Genomic DNA, 20,730 nt, shown 5'->3' on the forward strand with positions numbered 1-20,730 from the left:
TCAGACCATCCTTTGGTTCGATTGTTGATTGGTAAAACTCAGCCTTGTATGCTTGCATTGTGGTTTTCTGCTGCAGTTAGTGTAGAGCCTCCTCAAAGTTCTAGTAGTGGGTTGGATTGAATCGCCTACATATGGTATTAGCAAACTCGGTCCAGGTCTGAAATGGTTGGTATGATTGGCAGCCTAGAACCAATCACGTGCTTCATCTTGTAACTAGAATGATGCGAGTCTGACTTGTTGGTGTGTCGGAGTCCGTTGGTAGTCAAATAGCTGCACGACTCAACGCAACCAGTTCAGCGGATCTCCACTTGAAAAAGTAGGAAATTCAAGTCGCAAAATACGAACTTGAACTCTTGGGATCTGGTTATCATCTCAACCCACTTGTGCCCAAGGCATGCGCGGCGCACGTGACAGGTCGGTCAGGCCCGTCACGCACAGATACACTTCTGTGCATATATAATCATGACCTCATCAAATAAAACCTGCTAACATAAGTATGCTCACAAAATCCATCATGAAATAAATCAAACTATTAACCAAATAAACCTGTTAACATATGAATATCTAAGTCTACAATAATATACACTAGACCACTACATAATCTGGCGGGCTCCACACAGGCCATGACAAACCATCAAGATACAACTAAAACAACTAATACAAGAGTACACTATGATTCAACCTGTATTAAACAAATCATCGTCTAATACAAGAGTACACTATGATTCAACCTGTATTAAACAAATCATCGTCTAATACAAGAGTACACTATGATTCAACCTGTATTAAACAAATCATCATCTAATACAAAGGAGTACAAATATCAAATACTAGTACAACTCAATTTCTATATAAACTATCATTTATACCGTCTCACATCTATAGCTCACCTCATCATCGCTCTAAGATATCTTCTCAAGATATCTCAAATAGCTATCACATACCACATATTTGACAGTGTTAGAAAATAAATTAAGAGAGTCATGAGCAAAAGGCTTAATGAATAAACCATACCCCGAATTAGTGATGCCAAACAAAGAGTTAATCGTGTACTAGATAATATAAATGACATATGAACATCATGTCATGAATGAAATGAGTATATGAATGTGTTCTCAATAATACATAAATGAAAAGTAGATAACATGTCATAACTAATAAAATTATATAATCCTCGACAATAAATAAACAAATCACCATGTCATACTATATCATTATAACTCTCTCAAATATGACACATGATGCATGCCAACCATGACCATGCTATGATATCAAATACAACCATATATGATGTATTTTGACCACTCAATAATCAGGTAATCAGATAATAATGAAATCATATGTATTTCTCAATATCTCAGTCATCAATGTCATTTATGTATGTCATCATCATAATAGACCGCTGTGCATAGTCGACATCCAATACCCGGTCCTAACATCATGCCCGAAGGCTGAGAGCACACTCTGCCATCTACAAGGAGTATTTCAAATATAACTTGCCACAAATGCTCTAGCGAATAGCATGTGTTCGAATGTCTGCTGCGCACATAGACTAACGACCTCGGATGTAAGGCGACAAGATCGTAACTATGTCGAGCGATTAATCAACCACCAAGCGCGTCCTAACCCTTGAGCCCACTCGGGTATCCTCACACTTTCTATCAACTATCCTATCAATCATATTTCATGTTTTCTTTCTAAATGACAGATCATATGCATATATCCAGTACGATAACAAGTCAATGCATAATAGGAACTTGGGTGGAACAGGAATCAAGAGAAAAATAATGTAATGTAGTCTTCAACCATGTAGTAACATGCATACCCATGCTAATCTATCACAACATACGTACTCATGCTATGATTAACTGGACATATATAACAATATAGTCATCTCTAATCATCTATATTTATCATCATCATACTCATATATAAGATTAGCCTAATTACGTACATAATAAAAATATGCTTGACTGTAATTATCTCTAAATAAACTCATATAACCATGTTGGAGACCAAAACATGCATATATATAATATATAATATAACATAATTTGAGAAAAGCGTCTAGGGGATAATACTACTCACTTTTGATTAGAAGATAACACCTCAACTCATCACTAGCAGGGTTCACGGGGTCTCAAATAAGGGGTTCGGGGTCTGAAAAATGTTTAAATTGAATTAAGTTAGCCATTTATCCAATTAGAATTAGTTCAAATAGAATATAAAGTTTTATTAGGTTTAGAATCACTTCTTTTATTTTGTACATAACTAGATCCATATTATAGGTACGATTCAAATACTATAATTATACTATTATCATAAAATGCTAGTTATAATATAAGGAGGAGAGGTCTGTTTCTTTTTATGTAAAAATATTCTAAATATATACTTATCAAATAAAATAAAATAAATAAAAGCATTGCCAACAGTATTGGGCTGAGCCCAACACTATTGCAGAAAGAAGAAGAGGGAGTAGAAGAAGAAGAGGAAGAAAGGAAGAAGAAGAAAGAAGAAGAAAGGAAGAAGAAGAAGAAAGAAGAGAAGAGAGAGAGGAGGGGAAGGAGGAGAGCCGGGCTGGTGGGGAGGGGCTCGGTAGTTGCTGGTCAGCCTCTCGCTGGCGGCTTGGTTCTGGCGAACCTAAGAGGGAAAGAGGAAGAAAGAAAGGCAAGAGAGAGAGAGAGAGAGAGAGAGAGAGAGAGAGAGAGAGAGAGAGAGAGAGAGAGAGAGAGAGAGAGAGAGAGAAAGAGTGATAGAGAGAGGTCGACGAGGAAGGAGGCTCACCGGCGTCAGTGAAGGTGGCAGCGGTAGCAGCTGTAGGCTGGCGTTGGGTGGAAAACGACAGTTTAAAAGAGAAGAAAAGGAGAGACTAAGAGAGGAGAGAGAGGGGAAGAGAGGCGATGGTGGGGCGGGTTGGTGGTTTGGCAATGGTAACGGGGCGGCCCATCGTGCCAGCTAGCCCAGCCAGGTTGTTTGGGCCGCCCGCTGCTGCATGGCATGACTTTGGCCACACACAATAATTTGTTTTTAATTTAGAGTTGTTACAATTCGGTTCCTCCGTGGTTGAGACTAACCGCATCAACAAGCCATGGTAGCCGACTTGTGGTGACCCGGTTAGGGCTTGAACGCTAGCCTAGTCCTAGGGTTCAGCCGCAGCCGTTTGAGTCGAATTGGTCTCCCCTCAAACTCGAAGTCCATCCGCATCATGCCAAAATCAACTAGGATTGGGCCTAAGCCCTGAAGCCATTGAACTCCTAGGACCAAGTCGGCACCCTTGAGTGCCAAAGGGTGCAAGTCCAACCGGAACATCTCACCTTGGATTTGCACCTCAATTCCATCGTACCTACTATCGGTCCGCAAGATTGTGCCATCTCTGAATGGCTACACCAAATCTGATGGTTGGAGTCACTTTCAACCCAATTTGTCACACCAACTTCTCATCCATAAAATTATGTGTGCTGCCCAAGTCAATTAGTATCTCGACTCAGTGCTTCTTGATCGAACCTTCTACCCGCACCGCAGGGTTCGGGGTGCTCGCGAGCCTGAATAGGCATGTAAGCTCAACTCGACATGCACCTCATTGTTGTGGTCCACGACCTCTATATCCGCTACCACCTCTTCGTCGCACCACGGCTCCATTTCACCCTCCTCGTCTTCTCTGAAGAACATGATCGTTGCAGGTTGTTTACCACACGTGTACCGTAGCAAACTTCTTGTCGTAGTAGAAGCATAAACCCATGGCCCTGTAGTGGCCTGAATTCTAGAAAGGCAGATCTGGATTTGAAGGACTTGCAAATGCTTCTAGGTGTGGTAAGTCCCTCGTTTGGGGTCAAGAGAGGGTGTCCACGACCTGGTGGAGGAGGGCTACCAAGGAAGTGCGGGAATTTCGTAGGTGTTGGAGGAGGCTATTTAGATTATGGCTACTCCTAGGGCTAAAATTAGCTGTTTCATTTCATAATAAGCAAAGGAGGTGCACACCACAATTTATAGGTGGCTAACTCCGAAAGAAGCTGTTTAACCTTCAATTGGACCGACTAACGCTAATAAGAAAACTTAGACCAACTAGCTCTAATAAGCAAATGTAACAGACCATAAGGTCTTAATTGAACAACCTAAATGAAATAAGCAAATCTAAAATGGATATTGTGTGAGTCCAATAGTAGATCAAGTGATTTTGCTTGGCTAGACTAGATTAGCTTGGGCTTGGGTCGTAATAGGCTCTCCTTTCCTCGATTTGTGCAAGGGTTAGCCTTTGTGAGAAGCTCTTCCATTGCCCTCCAAAGTTGGTGAGAGGAGCACTATATGGTGGTGACTTCCCCCCATCTGGTTGAGTGGGAGGACCAAAATCCAACATTGCTCCTTGGAGCTTCTTCATATCTCCTTGACCTTCTCCATTTTAGCCGCTATAGAAAAGGCTTCAACAATGTCCAAAGCCTCATGGCCTTGACCTCTGCTTGTATGTTGGACCTGAGTCCACTAATGAAGGTGGTCCGTTGAGTTTGCTTAGTCAAGAGTGCTTGGAAGTCTTCATACTCAGTTGGACCAAACTGAGTACATAGTGCGGATGCAAACTCATCCCAAGACGGAAACTATTGAGTTCGTTGCCGCTTGGAATCATCTGATCGTGACATCCTCCAAGTGGAATGAGGCTATTAGCACCTTCTGGTGGTCTAGGGTCCCTTGGTAGGTGAAGAACTGATCCGCTCAATAGAGCCAATCTAGTGGATCGCCTCCTACAGACTTGGGGAAATCGAGTTGTATGGTTCAAACTTGAGCCCCTACAAATGGCCCATCTTCATGGGTGGCATGTCCTCATTCCCTGCGTGTGTCCCTTTTGCCACGTGAAGCGGGGCCCCACTATGGCATCGGCTCCTTGACATGGAGGTTCGAACCATTGCTTGCCTTAGCCATAGGTGGCTCGGGCCAACCTCTGGCCACGAGTCGCTCAAGCCCTGGTCTTGGTGCAAGCAGCTCAAGCCAGGTTCTACCTTTCTTTGTTTCGGGTCAAACCCTGGTTGCAGATGGCTTAGTCCAAGCCTTAGGCGCAGGTGGTTTTGGCCATGCCCTAGGTGCCGTCGGGTCAGATCAAGCCCTAGCTATTGGATAAGGTGGAGCTTTAGTGCACTGAACTCCATCTCGTATGTCTAACCCTGGTGGGTTCATCCATTGGTGTGCACGTCCGAAGGACGGGTCCACCGCAAACCCTATGGTATCCACTTCTTCAACTAGTTCAGCGTTCATTGGTTTAGGAGGAACAACACTCCTCTCTATTTATGTTCGTGAGGTTCGTTCATCACGTAGTTCGCGAATAGCGAATACCATCTCAGCCATGAATGCTTGGATTGATTGCAAGGATTGAAGCACCTTCGGCTGAGCTGTCGACGGTGGTGGCTTCGACGGTTACGACTGTGGACTTGTGTTCTCGGGTAATCATCGCCAGTGGTAGATCCCTAATGTGATTGTCTCCCCAGTTAGTCTTGCAGCCATCCCTCATGTGATTGTCATCTCCCCAGTTAGTCTTGCAGCCATCCCTCATGTGATTGTCATCTGGTCAAAGGATAACGATGGCTTTGATACCAAACTAGAGATGGCTTTAATTAGGGTGATTGATGGTAAATGGAGAGGGTGGAAGGATGAATAATGGTGGTGGTGATGGTGTGGAAAATGATGGGCACCGATGGCGGTGATGATGGGAGATTAATTTACTTCTATTCCTAGGTTATCTTAGTCTTGTTTCTAAGATAAACTCAAGACTATAATACTTTCTCAATGCTTAGATGCGTAACAAGGAGTCCAACCCCTCTATATATAGAGGTAGGTTACAAAGAGTCCCACTAGGACTAGCCCTAAAGGTTGACACAACTTGAATTAGGATTTGCTTAGAGGCTTACAAGACTTAATTGGAATTGCCTTAAAGGCTTACTTGACTTAACTAGACTTGCCTTAAGGGCTGTCATAATTTATTTTGACTTGCCTTAATGGCTCATATGACTAAATTAGACTTGCCTAAAAGGCTTACATTATGAAATAATTAGAAGATAAATAGAATCGATCAATCGAGCCCAATATCCCTGTGAATTGATCCGATCAGACTTGGATCACATCAGCCATGGCCGCCTACTATAGCCACCTGGGTCCGGTGGACCCATCGGTGACGTCTATGGCTGCTGTAATAGCAGCCTGAGCCCAAATTTGATAATTAGCTTCCACTGCCGCTTGTTGCCACTCCGCTGCTGCAAGGACCATCTATAGGTTGACTGTCGGCATTTCACAACTTTGTCCAGCCGCCACCAGCGTCCATGTAGCCCATAGCAGCACTCCTTGGCTGAAAAACTTTTTCAGCCGTATGGTTAGGATTTTGGTTATTGAGTAGTGGAGATGAAGTGCGTGTATCTCAAGGCATGCTGACTCAACTACCTCGCATGAACCAGTTGGAAACCCATGAGTGCGATTTGGGTCCGAGTATGAGCCTGAGGATGTGTTATGACCCAAGCCCAAGCTGATCTAGCCTAGCCAAGCAAAACACTTGATCTGGTATTGGACTTATCAAGCACTATCCATCTTAGATTTGCTTATTTCCTTTAAGTTTCAATTAAGACCTTATGGTCTATTGCATTTGCTTATTAGATATAGTTGGTCTAAGTTTGCTTATTAGCATTAGTCAGTCTAGATGACGGTTAAACAGCCTAATCCGGAGTTAGCCACTTATAAATTGTGGTGTGCAGCTCTTTTGCTCATTATGGAATGAATCAGCTAGTTTTAGCCCTAGGAGTAGTCATAATCTAAATAGCCTCTTCCAACACCGAAATTTCCCTCTACACCTCCATTATGGCCCTCCTCCACCACTCCTTCGTGGCCACCCTTTCTCGACCCCAAATGAGAGAATTACCACACCTAGGAGCATTTGCAACTCATTCAAATCCAGATCAGTTTTTCTAGAAATTGGGCAGCTATAGGATGAGTTGGTGGAACGACCCGGTGGACTCATGTCAACTGCTTGAGCTAGACTTGCATGCCAATCCATGGACCTACGTGCATGACATGAGCTAGAAGATCTAGCTCTATACTAGTCACCTTGAGGACAAGGTGTCCAAGGTGTGGTGGACTGATACAATCTAACCGTATGGGTTAAGTCAGTTGAGTAAGTCGAGTTAAATTGAGTTATTAGTTTGATTTATCTTATCTCTTTAAATTTTATAAAAATTAAATAATCCGTAAGTAGATCCCATCTGGTAGGACTTTATTCCTATAAATAGGAGTGATTATGGGTTGATTATTGTCATGGAATTGTAATACAATTTGGACTTCATTGATGTCGTCTTGAGCATGGACAAAGAACGTAATTTGTGTGTTCGACCCACCTGCATACACCTTACGGGTGTCTTTTCTTATTGTGTTAGCGTTTTATTTCTATAGGTTGCGTTTGAACACCTGCATACGTTTGCATCGATAAAGAACGTAATTTGTGTGTTCGAACTTGTTCACCCCGTTCGAAATCTATTGTTTCTAGGGTTAATAGTTGTCATTTTTGACTTATTTGGTTAGCCTCTTAAGGCGTGGATAGTAACCAAAAAGGGGATGATGAATGAATTGTGTAATGCCCTCGCCCGGCACGACAGGTCAGGCGGGGCCCGTCACACACAGATACACCCCTATGCTCATATAATCATGACATCATCAAATAAACCTGCTGATATATCCATGATCACATAATCCATCACCAAATAAATCATACTATTACCCAAATAACCTGTTAACATATGAACATTTAAGTCCACAATAATATACATTAGACCACTACATAATTTGGCAGGGCCCACACAGGTCACGACAACTATCAAGAATAAAACTAAAATAACTGATACATAAGTACACTATAATTTGACATATGTTATACAAATCATCATCTGATACAATAAAGTACGAATATAACAAACGACAATACAACTCAATTTCTATACAAATGATCATTTATGCTGTCTCACCTATAGCTCACTTCATTATCTTAAAATATTTTCTTAGGATATGTCAAGTCGCTATCACGTATCACATATCTGAGGGGGTTACAAAAGAAATAAAGAAAATCATGAGCGAAAGGCTCAATGAATAGACCATACCCTAAATCAGTGATGCCAAACAGAGAGTAAATCATTTACCGGATAATATGAATTAGGAATAGGAGAAAACTCATCTTGGGGTGGGCTAACTACTTAGATGCTTTCAACAGTTACCCGCTCCGCACTTGGCTACCCAGTGTTTACTGTGTTACATAGGAGCATTATGGCATGAATGAGTATATGAATGTATTCTTAATACTATGTAAATAAATTATAGATATGATGTTAGGACTGATCAAAGTTTATAATTCTTAATAATGTATAAACAATCTCCTTCTTATACCATCATTATTACTCTCCTTTAAATTTGACACATATGATACATGCCAACCATGATTATGCTATAATATGAAATGCAACCAAATATGATGTATATTGACCACTCAATAGTCAAGTATTCAGATGATAATGAAATTATATGCATTTCTTAACATCTCAATTATCAATGTCATCTCTGAAAATCATCATTATACTAGACCACTATGTACAATCAACACCCGGTACCCGATCTCAACATCCTACCCATAGGCTCAAAGCATACCCTGCCATATGCTAAAGGTATCTCAGTCATAATCATATCATGCCGTACACTAAGGGTATATTAAAATCCATCTAAATCGGGTATCCTATCAGTTAATATAAATCACATGAGGGTAACTCGCCACACACATACCCATGAGAACGGCAAGTGTCCAATTGTTTATGCGCACAAATTCAACTGACCTTTGACGTGGGCCACGAGATATATTAGCAACCATAATTATCAATCCAGGCACCCTTAACCCTGGTGCCTACTTCGGTACCCACATGCTTTTTCTGTTAACTTTCCTATCAATGAGATTTATGCATTTGCTTCTATATGAAAGATCACGTGTATATATCCAATACTATAACAAATTCACATGAACAAACAGCGCAAGGTTTGCATCTGTAGCCATGAAGTAAGCTATTGATACGACTTGAATCAAGCCAAGTTGCCTAGGGCGGAGCGCATGGGGATTAGATTCCTATTTTTATTTTAATTGCTGCTATTTGCTTATTGTATTTTAGTCCTTGCATTAGTACTATTTGCTTTCGACTTATGAGTCTAATCTGAATTGGATAGCCGAACCAGCTAGACAGTAGCCACCTATGAGGGGAGACCAATTCAACTCGAAGGGTTGTGGCTAGACCCTACGGCTAGCCTCCAAGCCCTAACTAGGTTACCACAAACTGGTTGCCATGGCTTGTTGATGTGGTTGGTCTCAACCACGGAGGAACCGAACCCAGGAAACACAATAGCCGCCGATTTGGACTCACTTCTCCAAGGATTTGATCAAGTCTTTGAAGAGCCGCATGGACTATCGTTGATCCTAGACTGCGATCATTGGATCGAGATCACACCGAGAGCCAGACCAGCGAACGTGAGGCCTTATCAGTATCCACACGCCCAAAAGGATGAGATCACATGGCTGGTACGAGAGATATTGGACCAAGCCATCATCTAGTCAAGCCATTGTGCTTACTCTACGCTGATGCTACTAGTGCGGAAGAAAGACAACTCATGGCGATTTTGCGTGGATTATTGAGCACTAAATGCCATCATCATCAAGGACCGGTATCCGATACCAGTTATCGAGGAATTATTGGACAAGTTAGCTGGTGCCACCATCTTCACCATGCTAGATTTACAAGCTAGCTATCACTAGATTAGGGTTTGCGTAGTTGACGTTCACAAGACAGTCTTTCAAACCCATGACGGGCATTACGAGTTCCTTGTAATGCCCTTTGGCCTGACCAATGCCGTGGCAACCTTTCAAGGGCTGATGAATGATGTATTTCGCCCACTCCTTCGACGGTATGTTTTGGTGTTTTTTGACGACATCTTTGTTTATAGCTGATCGAGAGAGGAGCACCTACACCACCTACGGACAGTCATGGAGATATTACAGGCGCATGGGCTGAAGATGAAGAAAGAACGTGCCTTTGGGGGCAGCCATGAGTTAAGTACCTAGGGCACTTCATCTCTTCCACAGGTGCCAATCCTGCGAAGGTACCTAGCATGGTGCGTTGGCCACGACCGAAGACTCCCAAGGAGCTCCGAGGATTGCTCGGCCTTATCGTCTACTACCGTTGGTTCATCCAGGGCTATGGGAAGATTGTAGCCCTGCAGACTGCCCTACTCCGCAAAAGGTGGGTTTGAGTGGGACGACATTGTGGAACGCGCATTTGAAAAACTCAAGCAAGCCAGGACCGAGGTACCCATGTTAGGCCTGATAGATTTCACCAAGACCTTTGTTGTCTAGTGTGATCCATTTGGGTCAGGGATCAGCGCAATTTTGGTGCAAGAAGGGTGACCCATAGCCTACATGTGCAAATCCCTTTCACAACGGTCGTGCAACTGTCGACATACGAGCGAGAGATGTTAGCCGTGGTCCACGCTGTTAGCAAGTAGCACCCATACCTGATCGAAAGGCGGTTCATAGTGCACACTAATCAAAGTTGTCTGCCCTACTTAGTTGGGCAAAGGATCCACACTCCAACGCAACAAAGGTGGCTCTCCAAGTTGTTTGGGTGTATGACTATGACTTGGTTTACAAAAAGGGTTGGAGAACAGCGTAGCCGATGCACTCTCGCGCCAATCTGATGCTGCCGAGCTAGCCACCCTATCGATTCCAACCGCCCCCTTGTTGGACCGGATTAGGGATGCCACCTTGAAGGACCCAAGTCTAGAGGAATTTGCGGATTAGGTGACTCAAGACACAACATATTAGATCGAGTACAGTACGAGAGACAGACTGGTGCTGAAGGGGGGACTGGATCCTAATCCCAACTAATGTAGACTTGCGAACCGTCTTGATTAGCCACTTCCATGACTCACCCATCGTGGGCAACGAGGGCATCTTTCACACCCACAAGCGACTATGCCTCAATTGTTGGTGGACCGGCGTGAAGAAAGATGTGCGCAACTACATTCGCACATGTGAAGTCTACCAACGAGCCAAAGCAAATTCGACTCAACCAGCCTTCTCAAATGCCTTTCTCTGCCCGAGCAGATTTAACAAGATATTTCAATGGACTTCATTGAAGGCCTACCGACTGTCCAAGGGCGATCGGTTATCATGGTGGTAGTCAACCGCCTCTCCAAGTATGCACACTTCTCAGCACTGGCCCAGCCCTACACTGCACGGAAGGTCGCAGAGGTCTTTGTTTGCAATGTGGCTAAACTTCATAGGATACGACGATCTATTGTGTTCGACCAAGATCTAGTGTTCACTAGTCAGTTTTGGCAAGAATTCTTTTGTCCACAGAGCACGATGTTTCTGAATGAGCTCGGCATACCATCCACAAATGGATGGGCGACGGTCTTTAACCAGTGTTTGGAGTAATACCTACGGTGCTACGCTGAAGAGCAGCCAAGGCGGTGGCTCAATGTCTTACCATGGCCAGAGTGGGCCTACAACACTGCCCACCACTCAGCCAGACACCACGCCTTTTGAGGTAGTTTATGGTAGGCTGCTTCCTACCTTGGTCTCCTACGCACTTACTTGAGGGAGGGAATGCATGGACATCGAGGAAACCCCTTGCGGATAGGGATGCTCAGATCTGACAGCTCAAGGCCAATTTGGCAATTGCATAGAACCAAATGAAGCAGATCTACAATCGGCGACACTAGGAGCGGACGTTCGCCATAGGAGATTGGGTCTACATCAAAGTCCAGCCCTATCTCCAAACCTCGGTTCGACCCATCATGAACCAAAAGCTAACATATTGGTACTTTGGGCCGTACCAAGTGGTTGAACAGGTAGGCAAGGTGGCCAAACTTGATCTTCCAGATGACTCATGGATGCATCGAGTGTTCTATGTTTCAGCTTTGCGAGCCTGAGTTGTTGTGGAGACAGTTGTTGTGGCTAACATACCTGATCTAGCCACACATGACCAAGAGCCCATGCCACTTCGGGTTCTAGCCAAGGGAAGGATTTGGGTAGATGGAAGATTGACCACACAAGTATAAGTGGAGTGATCAAACGGACCAATGAGACATCCAACTTGGGAGTCTGAGTTCGAGTTGATGCAGCACTTCCCAAATTTTTCACCTGGAGGACAAGTTGCTCATAAGCATGGTGGAATGATGTGATCCAGGTCTGATCGGATCAGTTCACGGGGACTGATGTGATCTAGGTCTGATCGAATCAGTTCACAGGAACTAATGTGAACTAGGTCAAATCGTATCACATCAAGGGGAGATTTAGCTCAATGGATTGAGCCTAGTTATCTTATCTACTTATTTGCTTTAATTAAAGTCTTATTAGGTTATAATTTGTTCGTTAACTAATTTAACTATGCATTATTTCGGAAAAATATTCAAAGGATATTTCACAGATGACTAAATATTACGAAACCACTCGGATAAAATCGAAGACATCCTGATCTACAACTTTTGTATTCAAGATTTCTCCAGATTCGGACTCTATCTATGGCATAATGAAGAATCGATCCGAGAAGGATAAGGAAGGCTGATTTAGTTAAGTCATATTTATCTCTAGGTCATGTTTATCTCTATGTAAGCCCTTTAGGCAAGACTAATTATGTGATGAAGGGATATTAATTTACTTCTACTCATCTTACTCTTACTCCTAAGATAAACTCAAGGCTAGAATACTTCTCAATGCTCGGATGCTTAACTAAGAGCCCAATCCCTCTCTATATATGAGGTCGGTTACAATGAGTTCCACTAGGACTAGCCCTAAAGACTGACACGACTCGAATTAGGATTTGCCTTAAAGGCTTACATGACTTAATTGGACTTGCCAAATGCTTACTTGACTTAATTAGACTTGCCTTATGGGCTGTCATGACTTATTTGGACTTGCCTTAAGGGCTTGTCGTGATTTATTTGGACTTGCCTTAATGGCTCACATTACTAAAGTAGACTTTCTGAAAGGCTTGCATCATGAAATGATTGAAAGATAAATAGACTTGATCAATCGAGCCCAATGTCCCCGTGAATTGATCTAATCAAACCTGGATCACATCATTGAGCTCCTCCGCTTTCCATCTGGTCGCCCCTTTTGACCCTATGAAATGACTCACTTTTTCCTCCGCTTCTTTGTCTTGCACAGTACCTTGACCTACCTTACACCACCATCACTCCACCTCTACCAAACCTAACCGAGTTCCACCGCACCCACCACTTGGACCCCACTTCACCAATCCACTCTACTAGATTTGATCCACTATACCGAATTGATCTAACCCCAAAATATTATTCTAGTTTATCTGTTGAATCTCAACGACCCTCTTAACATTGAAGGTTCACGATAGATCTAACTTCCAAAGCTGAGATCAGATTGTGAATCAGAGACCAAATTGGGACTCGCATTGCTCGAGGGAATTGGAAGACACTTACAAATCATTGTTTGGAGATGGATTGTATCAGGTTGATCCCACTTTTAGTTCAAGTCAAATTGACAAGGTTTTAGTTGGACTTGCTCAATCCAAGTGTTGAGACCCTTAAACTAATCGCTGTTAAGGTTTGCCAACGGATGAGCTCGCTCACAAGTGATGGGCCGGTGGTGGAGTGATCATCAGCGTAAACTCGCGTTGGGGAGTCGCCGGGGTGTTTTTGTTCATCACCACCTCTCTCATCGCTTGCGTCTCCAACATGTCCATTGTCATTTGGTTATTCATGGCCATCTGTTCTGAAAGTGATCTGAACCTAGTTTGAATGCTAGGCTCTTCCACATTCGGATTCATGGTTAGAGGTTCTGCATAGTTTCCTCCTCCAATGGGGGAATCTCTTCCTCATTTCCTCGCATGGCCATAGACCACATTGTTGTTATCGGAGGTGTGTGTCTGAGGAGTGGTGGCTCTGATACCACTTTGATACGTTCTCCCATCGAATAGGTTCGATCCAGCTCTCAACCAGATCTAGACAGGATCTTGCATAGAACTTTCAAGAGATTTTCTAGAGGATCGAGCTATTTGCTCAGTGTGAAATTCTAATATGGTTGCCCTAGAAGAAAGTTTTCCAACGAATTTAATGTCACATGATTCAGTGGACTTCTGTCTCAATTTTTTGATGTGTTTCCTACAGGATTACCAAAGTGCTACCACCAATTAGAGGAATTGAGAACCAAATTGACCTTATTCTATGAGTTGTCCTTCCAAACCGACTAGCCTATAGCAATCCCGAGGATGCTAAAGAGCTTCAACTACTAGTCGCTGAGTCCGTGAATCAATCAGCCCTTGTTCAGTACCAGCTGTTCTAGTACCAAATAAAGATGGCAGCTTGAGGATTTGTGTGGACTGCAGAGCCATCAACAAGATCACAATAAAGTACCACTATCCTTTCCTTGTCGAGATGATATGCTTGATGAGTTGCATGGTTCAAACTTTTTCTCAAAGATCGATCAAAGAAGTGGTTACCATCAAATCCGCATGAACGAAGGAGATGAAGTGGTTACCATACAAAATATGGGTTGTATGAGTGTTTGGTAATGCCATTTGGTCTATCAAATGCACTGAGTAGTTTGATGAGGTTGATGATCCATGTGCTACGTAAATTCATTGACCAATTTGTTGTGGTGTAATTTGATGATATCTTAATATTTAGCTGAACATTTGAGGATCACATGACGCACCTTCTTGATGTTTTTGAGGTCCTCCAGCAAGAGAAGCTGTATGGAAATCAAAAGAAATGCAGCTTGAGGTTGGTGTTTCCCGGTTATGTTCTTTCTCGTTTTGGAGTGCAGGTTGATGAACAAAAGGATAGAGCTATAAGAGAATGGCCAACTTCAACTAGCATTTCGGAGGTAAGGAGCTTTCATGGCCTGGCTTCTTTCTATCGGAGATTTGTTAAGAATTTTAGTTCTATACTTGCTCCATTGACTAAATGTATCAAGAAGATTAGAGAATTTGTATGGAATGAAGTGGCACAAATTGAACCAATCAAGGAGAAGCTTAACACTGCACCAGTACTAGCACTTCCAGATTTTTTGAAGACTTGAGATCAGATGCTATGCTTCAAAGGTGGGATTTTTATGCACTAACCCAAGCATTGGAGACTTGGGAGCATTACATTCTTCCAAGGGGGTTTGTTATACACAAATTGTGAAGCTTTAAAACATTTAAAGAGGCAAAGCAAGTTAAATCGAAGGCATGCAATAACACCCGCTACCAAACACATGCCCCTCACGGGGATTCTACCCACATGATTACCACGTGACTTGTTGGTCAATATTCAAAACAATATACAAGCGATAGCCCACATTTCTACAAATAAAATAGGCAAGAAGCCAATAACACCAAGGCCATAATAATCCCAAAATACATATCTATAGACATATAAAATTACCCACGCAAGGGCTACAAGACATTTAGCCTAACTTACAAGAATGAATAAATAGGCGTTTCGCTGGGTTGCTGGCGACGAGTTAGCCGGCAGCCTGCCTTCCTCTTGCTCCCTTCGGTCGAGGTGAGAAAATAGGGGGCTGTCAGGCTAGGTGTAGCTAGTCAGAGCATTGGATCGGGCTAGGTGCGGCCCAGCCCGAGCTTTGGGTCTGGCCAAGTTGGGTGGGCCGGGCTTGGTGCGCCCCAACTCGTGTATTGGGCTGGGCGCAACCCGCCCTGTGCCTTGCTGGGCTGGGTGCGACGCAAGACATGTGCTGGGAGCTTGGGGTGGGTTGGGCTACATGCAAGCCAGCCCAGGAGAGTGGTGGGTTTGGTACTGCAGGTAGCCCAACCTATGCGTTTTTCTAGTTTATGGAAGGCATGGGTCAATTCTTGGTAGGTTTATTTTGGCTTTGTGCCGACTAAATGGAGTGTTTACTCGCTGATTTATCTTTTTAAATTGTTATGTCATTATTTAATTATTTATAATGCTGGCAATCATGAGGTTTAATTATTCAAAAATTTTTTAGCCGATGGTAGTTTTCGCTAGATTAATTATTTTATAAATAAATCTTAATGAGACCATGGCTTGAGAGTGCCATTACAAATAACACATCAGGAACTAGCTTCAATTGGATATGAACTTTTGCTGATTATAATTTTGAGCTAATTCAAATTATAATTGGTCCTATCAGAGAATTAATACAAATAAATGTAGGAAAATGATATTAAGAAAGTTGCATTTCTTTTAATGAAGCTTATTAATTAAATATTGTCTATGCTATCTCGCATAATTTTGATAATAGTGATTTGGGCCATAGTTTGAGGAGAATATTTTTATTACGCTTAATAACGCGTCAGACATTGGTACAGCTGTGTTGGCTCTACCTGATTAATAGGGGTAGGAATTATGAGATGGACCTACCTTAGCCGGTAGTGAATGTCCATAAGATTATTTAACTAATTAGTGGTAGGATTATGTGCTCATGCTTTTCATTTACTTTTCTCATCGAGGTGAACTCCGTACCCTATGAGGATGATCTTGTGGCGTAGTTTGTTGCTAGTGTCGGGAAAGCGATTCAGGCGAGTGAAATTTATGGAATCATCACATCCATATCATGCATGTGCATATGTTTTTCTTACTATTATTATTGCATGTCATGCATGATAATTATATTTTGGGGTTCGGTAAGATTTCAAATATTATGATGTCTTTGCATACTTATTGGGCATGATCATGTGTTTAATGATGAGTGTTACATTATGCCACTTGCACAGGTGCACAATCATAAAGGGAGTGACTGCTATGTCTTGACAATACTCGATAGCTCCCAAGCTATGGTTAGGGGTGGGGGATATTCTTATACTTATATATATATTATGGCCCACGCCTGAGGTCTTAGTCTGTTGATTCCAAACAATCAGGTAGCAGTTTCGCTAGGCGATGGGCGATTTACTATTGATCGACGAGAACCATACCTTTAGGGTATTTAAGATAGAGAGAGAGAAGGGTAGGATGACGTAGGGTGAGGGCATCCGTAAGCGATTGCTCATAATTTCTACACGATGGTGCGATGATGTGGAGGTGAGGGTTTGGATGGTAGTATCGATGTGCGATACTGACCTTTGTGATGTGCTTATGACTGAGATCCTTAGTCTACGGTGGCGGACAATCAGTCATGCTATTCGTCGGGTGATGTGGGCTGGTGATTCTATCGCTAGGGTCTACCTTTCCTTGGCAGTATGTGTGTGGTCGGGTCCCCAATAAGGGGAGGGTTAGAATCGATCTGGTGGCTAGCTTAGCAGCCTTAGGTTTGGTGCGAGAGTACTTTGGCTGTGCAGTTCTCTAAACCCTTTTTGTAATCCAAGTCGTAGTCATATACCCGAACAACTTTAAGAGCCACCTTTGTTGTGCTGGGGTTATGATATAAGCCCAAGCTAATCTAGCCTAGCCAAGAAAAATCACTTGATCTACTATTTGATTTACACACTATCCATCTTAGATTTGCTTATTTCCTTTAAGTTGTTCAATAAAGACCTTATAGTCTGTTGCATTTGCTTATTAGCATTAGTTGGTCCAGATGAGGGTTAAACAGCCTAATCCGAAGTTTGCCACCTATAAATTGTGGTGTGCTGCTCTTTTGTATATTATGAAATGAATCAACTAGTTTTTGCCCTAGGAGTAGCCATAATCTAAATAGCCTCCTCCAACACCTCTGAAATTTCCCCTCTACAACTCCATTATGGCCCTCCTCCACCACTCCTCCGGTTTGTGGCCACCCTCTCTCGACCCACAACGAGAGAATTACCACACCTAGAAGCATCTGCAATTGGTCCACTACAGCAGTTGTGGATCTTTTGCCCGACTAAGTAGGGCAGACTTCTTTGATCGGTGCGCACTATGAACCGCCTTCTTATCAGATATGGGCGTGACTTGTTTAGGACCATTGCATACATCTCTCGCTCGTACGTTGACAATTGGCGCGACTGTTATGAGAGGGCCTTCCTAGCTCATGTAGGCTATGGGTCGCCCTTCTTGCATCAAAATTGTGCCGATCCTTGACCCACATGCGTCACACTCGATAACAAATTTCTTGGGGAAATTTGGTTGGGCTAACACGGGCACCTCGGTCATAGCTCGCTAGAATTTTTTAAATGCGCGTTCCTCCTTGTCGTCCCACTCAAACCTGCGTTTTCAGAGTAGGGTGAGCAGTGGGGCTCCATCTTCCCGTAGCCTTGGATGAATCGACAATAGTAGCCAGTGAGGCCAAGGAAGCCTCGGAGCTCCTTGAACTTCTTCGGACGTGGCCACCGCACCACGCTAACCACCTTTGCGAGATCCGCCTCTACACCTATGGAACAAATGAAGTGCCCTAGGTACTCAAGTTGTGGCTGCCCCTAAAGGCACTTGCTTTTCTACACTTTCAGCTCATGTGTCCATAATATCTCCATGACTATCCATAGGTGGTGTAGACGCTCCTCTCTTGATTGATTGTAAACGTGGATGTCGTCAAAAAACAACAAAACATACCGCCGAAGGAGTGGGTGAAATACATTGTTCATCAGCCCATGAAAGCTTGTGGGGGCATTGGTCAAGCCAAGGGGCATTACAAGGAACTTGTAATGCCCGTCATGGGTTCGGAAGGTTATCGTGTGAACATCAATCGCCAGGACCCTGATCTGGTGATAGCTGGCCAGCAAATCTAGCATGGTGAAGATGGTGGCATCAGGCATCTCTTCAAATAATTCGTCGATAACAAGTATCAGATATTGGTCTTTGATGGTGATGGAATTTAGTGCTCCGTAATCCATGCAGAATTGCCATGAGTTATCCTTCTGCACTAGGAGCACCGGCGCAGAATAAGTGCTATGGCTTGGCTGGATGATGCCTTGGTCCAACATCTCTCATACCAGCCGTGTGATTTGTGTTAGGGTTAGCCTTCAGGAGAAGCTCTTCCGTTGCCCTCCGACGTCGGTGAGAGGAGCATAAGTGGTAGCGAGTGGGAGGACCAAATCCAGGATTGCCCGTAGGGCTTCATGGCACCTTGGGGTGTCTTCATAGCTCCTTGACCTCCTCCTCCATCATGGCCGCTGTAGATAAGGCCTCCAACAATGTCCTAGGTCACATGGCCTTGATCTCCACTTGTACGTCGGGCCAGAATGCACTGATGAAGGTGCTACAGAGGGCTGAGTCTGACCAACCCGATACATAGTTGCAAATTCTTTCAAACTGTTCTTGACAATCTCGAACCATGGTTTATTGAGTTAGTTTAGTCAGGATTGCTGGGAAGTATTCATACTCAATAGGACCAAACCAAGTACATAGGGCAGACGCAAACTCATCCCAAGATAGAAATGGTTAAGTTTGTTGTGCCGCTTGGAACAATCTGATCGCGACATCCTCCAAGTGGAAAGAGGCTATTAAGACCTTTTGGTGGTCCGGGGTCCCTTGGTAGGTGAAGAACTGATCCGCTCGATAGAGCTAGTATAGTGGATCGCCTCCCGTGAACTTGGGGAAATCGAGTCGTATGGTGCGTACTTGAGCCCCTACAAATGGCCCATCTTCAAGGATGGCATGTCGTCGTTCACTGCATGTGTCCTTTCTGCCACGTGGAGGGGGGCCCACAATGACATCGGCTCCACGACCCATTGGTTCGGACCATTGCTTGCCCTAGCTGTAGATGGCTCGAGGCAACCTCTGGCTGCAGGTCACTCAAGTCCTGGTGTTGGTGCATACGGTTCATGCCAGATACTACCCTGCCCTGTTTTGGGACAAACACTAGCTGCAGGTGGCTCTATCCAAGCTTTAGGTGCCGTCTAGTCAGACCAAGCCTTAGCCGTTGTAGAGTTTCAATGCGCCAAACTCCATCTTGTGCGCCGAACCTTGGCGAGTTCATCCATTTGTGTGCACCCCCAAAGGATGGGTCCACCCAAACCCTATGACATCCGCCTCTTCAATTGGTTCAGCGTTCATAGGTTCGGGAGCCGCAACACTCCTCTCTATTTGTACCTCTGAAGTCCGTTTCATCATGAAGTTTGCGAATAGTGGACACCATCTCAACCATGAATGCTTGTATTGAATTGCAAGGATTTAAGCACCTCCGGCTAAGCTGCCGAGGGTGATGGAGTCGGCAATTCCGATGGTGGACTTGTGTTCTCGCATGGTCGTCGCTGGTGGTGGATCCCTGACTGTAGAAGTCACCCTGGTTACTCTTGCTGCCATCCCTCATGTGATTGTTGAATGGTCCGAGGATAACAATGGCTATGAAACCAAATTGTTGTGGATAATCTCTCCTTCCACCACAACCAAATTATTAGGGTGAATTATGGTAGATAGAGGGTGGAAGGAGGGATAATGGTTGTGGTGATGGTGAGGCTGATGGGCAGCAATGGTGGTGATGAAGTGAGATTAATTACTTCTACTCCTAGGTTATCTTACTCTTACTCGTAAGGTAAACTTAAGGCTTGAATACTTTCTAAATGCTTGGATGCTTAACAAGGAGTCGAACCCTCTGTATATAGAGTTAGGTTGCAATGAGTCCCACTAGGGCCAGCCCTAAAGGTGGATACGACTCGAATTAGGATTTGCCTTAAAAGACTTACATGACTTTATTGGACTTTCCTTAAAGGCTTACATGACTTATTTCAACCTGCTTTAGTGGCTAACATGACTAAACTTGACCTGCTTAAAAGGTTTACATAATTCAAAAGATAAATAGACTCGATCAATCGAGCCCAATGT

The 20,730-nt window shown here is 43.6% G+C and overlaps 1 protein-coding gene across 1 annotated transcript; it reads left to right on the forward strand.

Moving 5' to 3' along the window:
• The first annotated feature begins 14,731 nt into the window (after positions 1 to 14,731).
• On the forward strand, positions 14,732 to 15,106 carry LOC140764538 (uncharacterized mitochondrial protein AtMg00860-like). The gene has a single exon (XM_073103143.1). The coding sequence runs from the start codon at positions 14,732 to 14,734 to the stop codon at positions 15,104 to 15,106; it is 375 nt and encodes a 124-aa protein (XP_072959244.1).
• Positions 15,107 to 20,730: the final 5,624 nt, after the last annotated feature.

Source organism: Typha angustifolia, chromosome 8 (assembly GCF_048772165.1).
Source record: "Typha angustifolia cultivar Huaian chromosome 8, ASM4877216v1, whole genome shotgun sequence".
NCBI classification, from domain to species: Eukaryota; Viridiplantae; Streptophyta; class Magnoliopsida; order Poales; family Typhaceae; genus Typha; species Typha angustifolia.

Excerpts from the sequence above, each read along its gene's own strand:
- LOC140764538 (XM_073103143.1), top strand. The coding sequence starts at position 14,732 with ATGACGCACCTTCTTGATGTTTTTGAGGTCCTCCAGCAAGAGAAGCTG.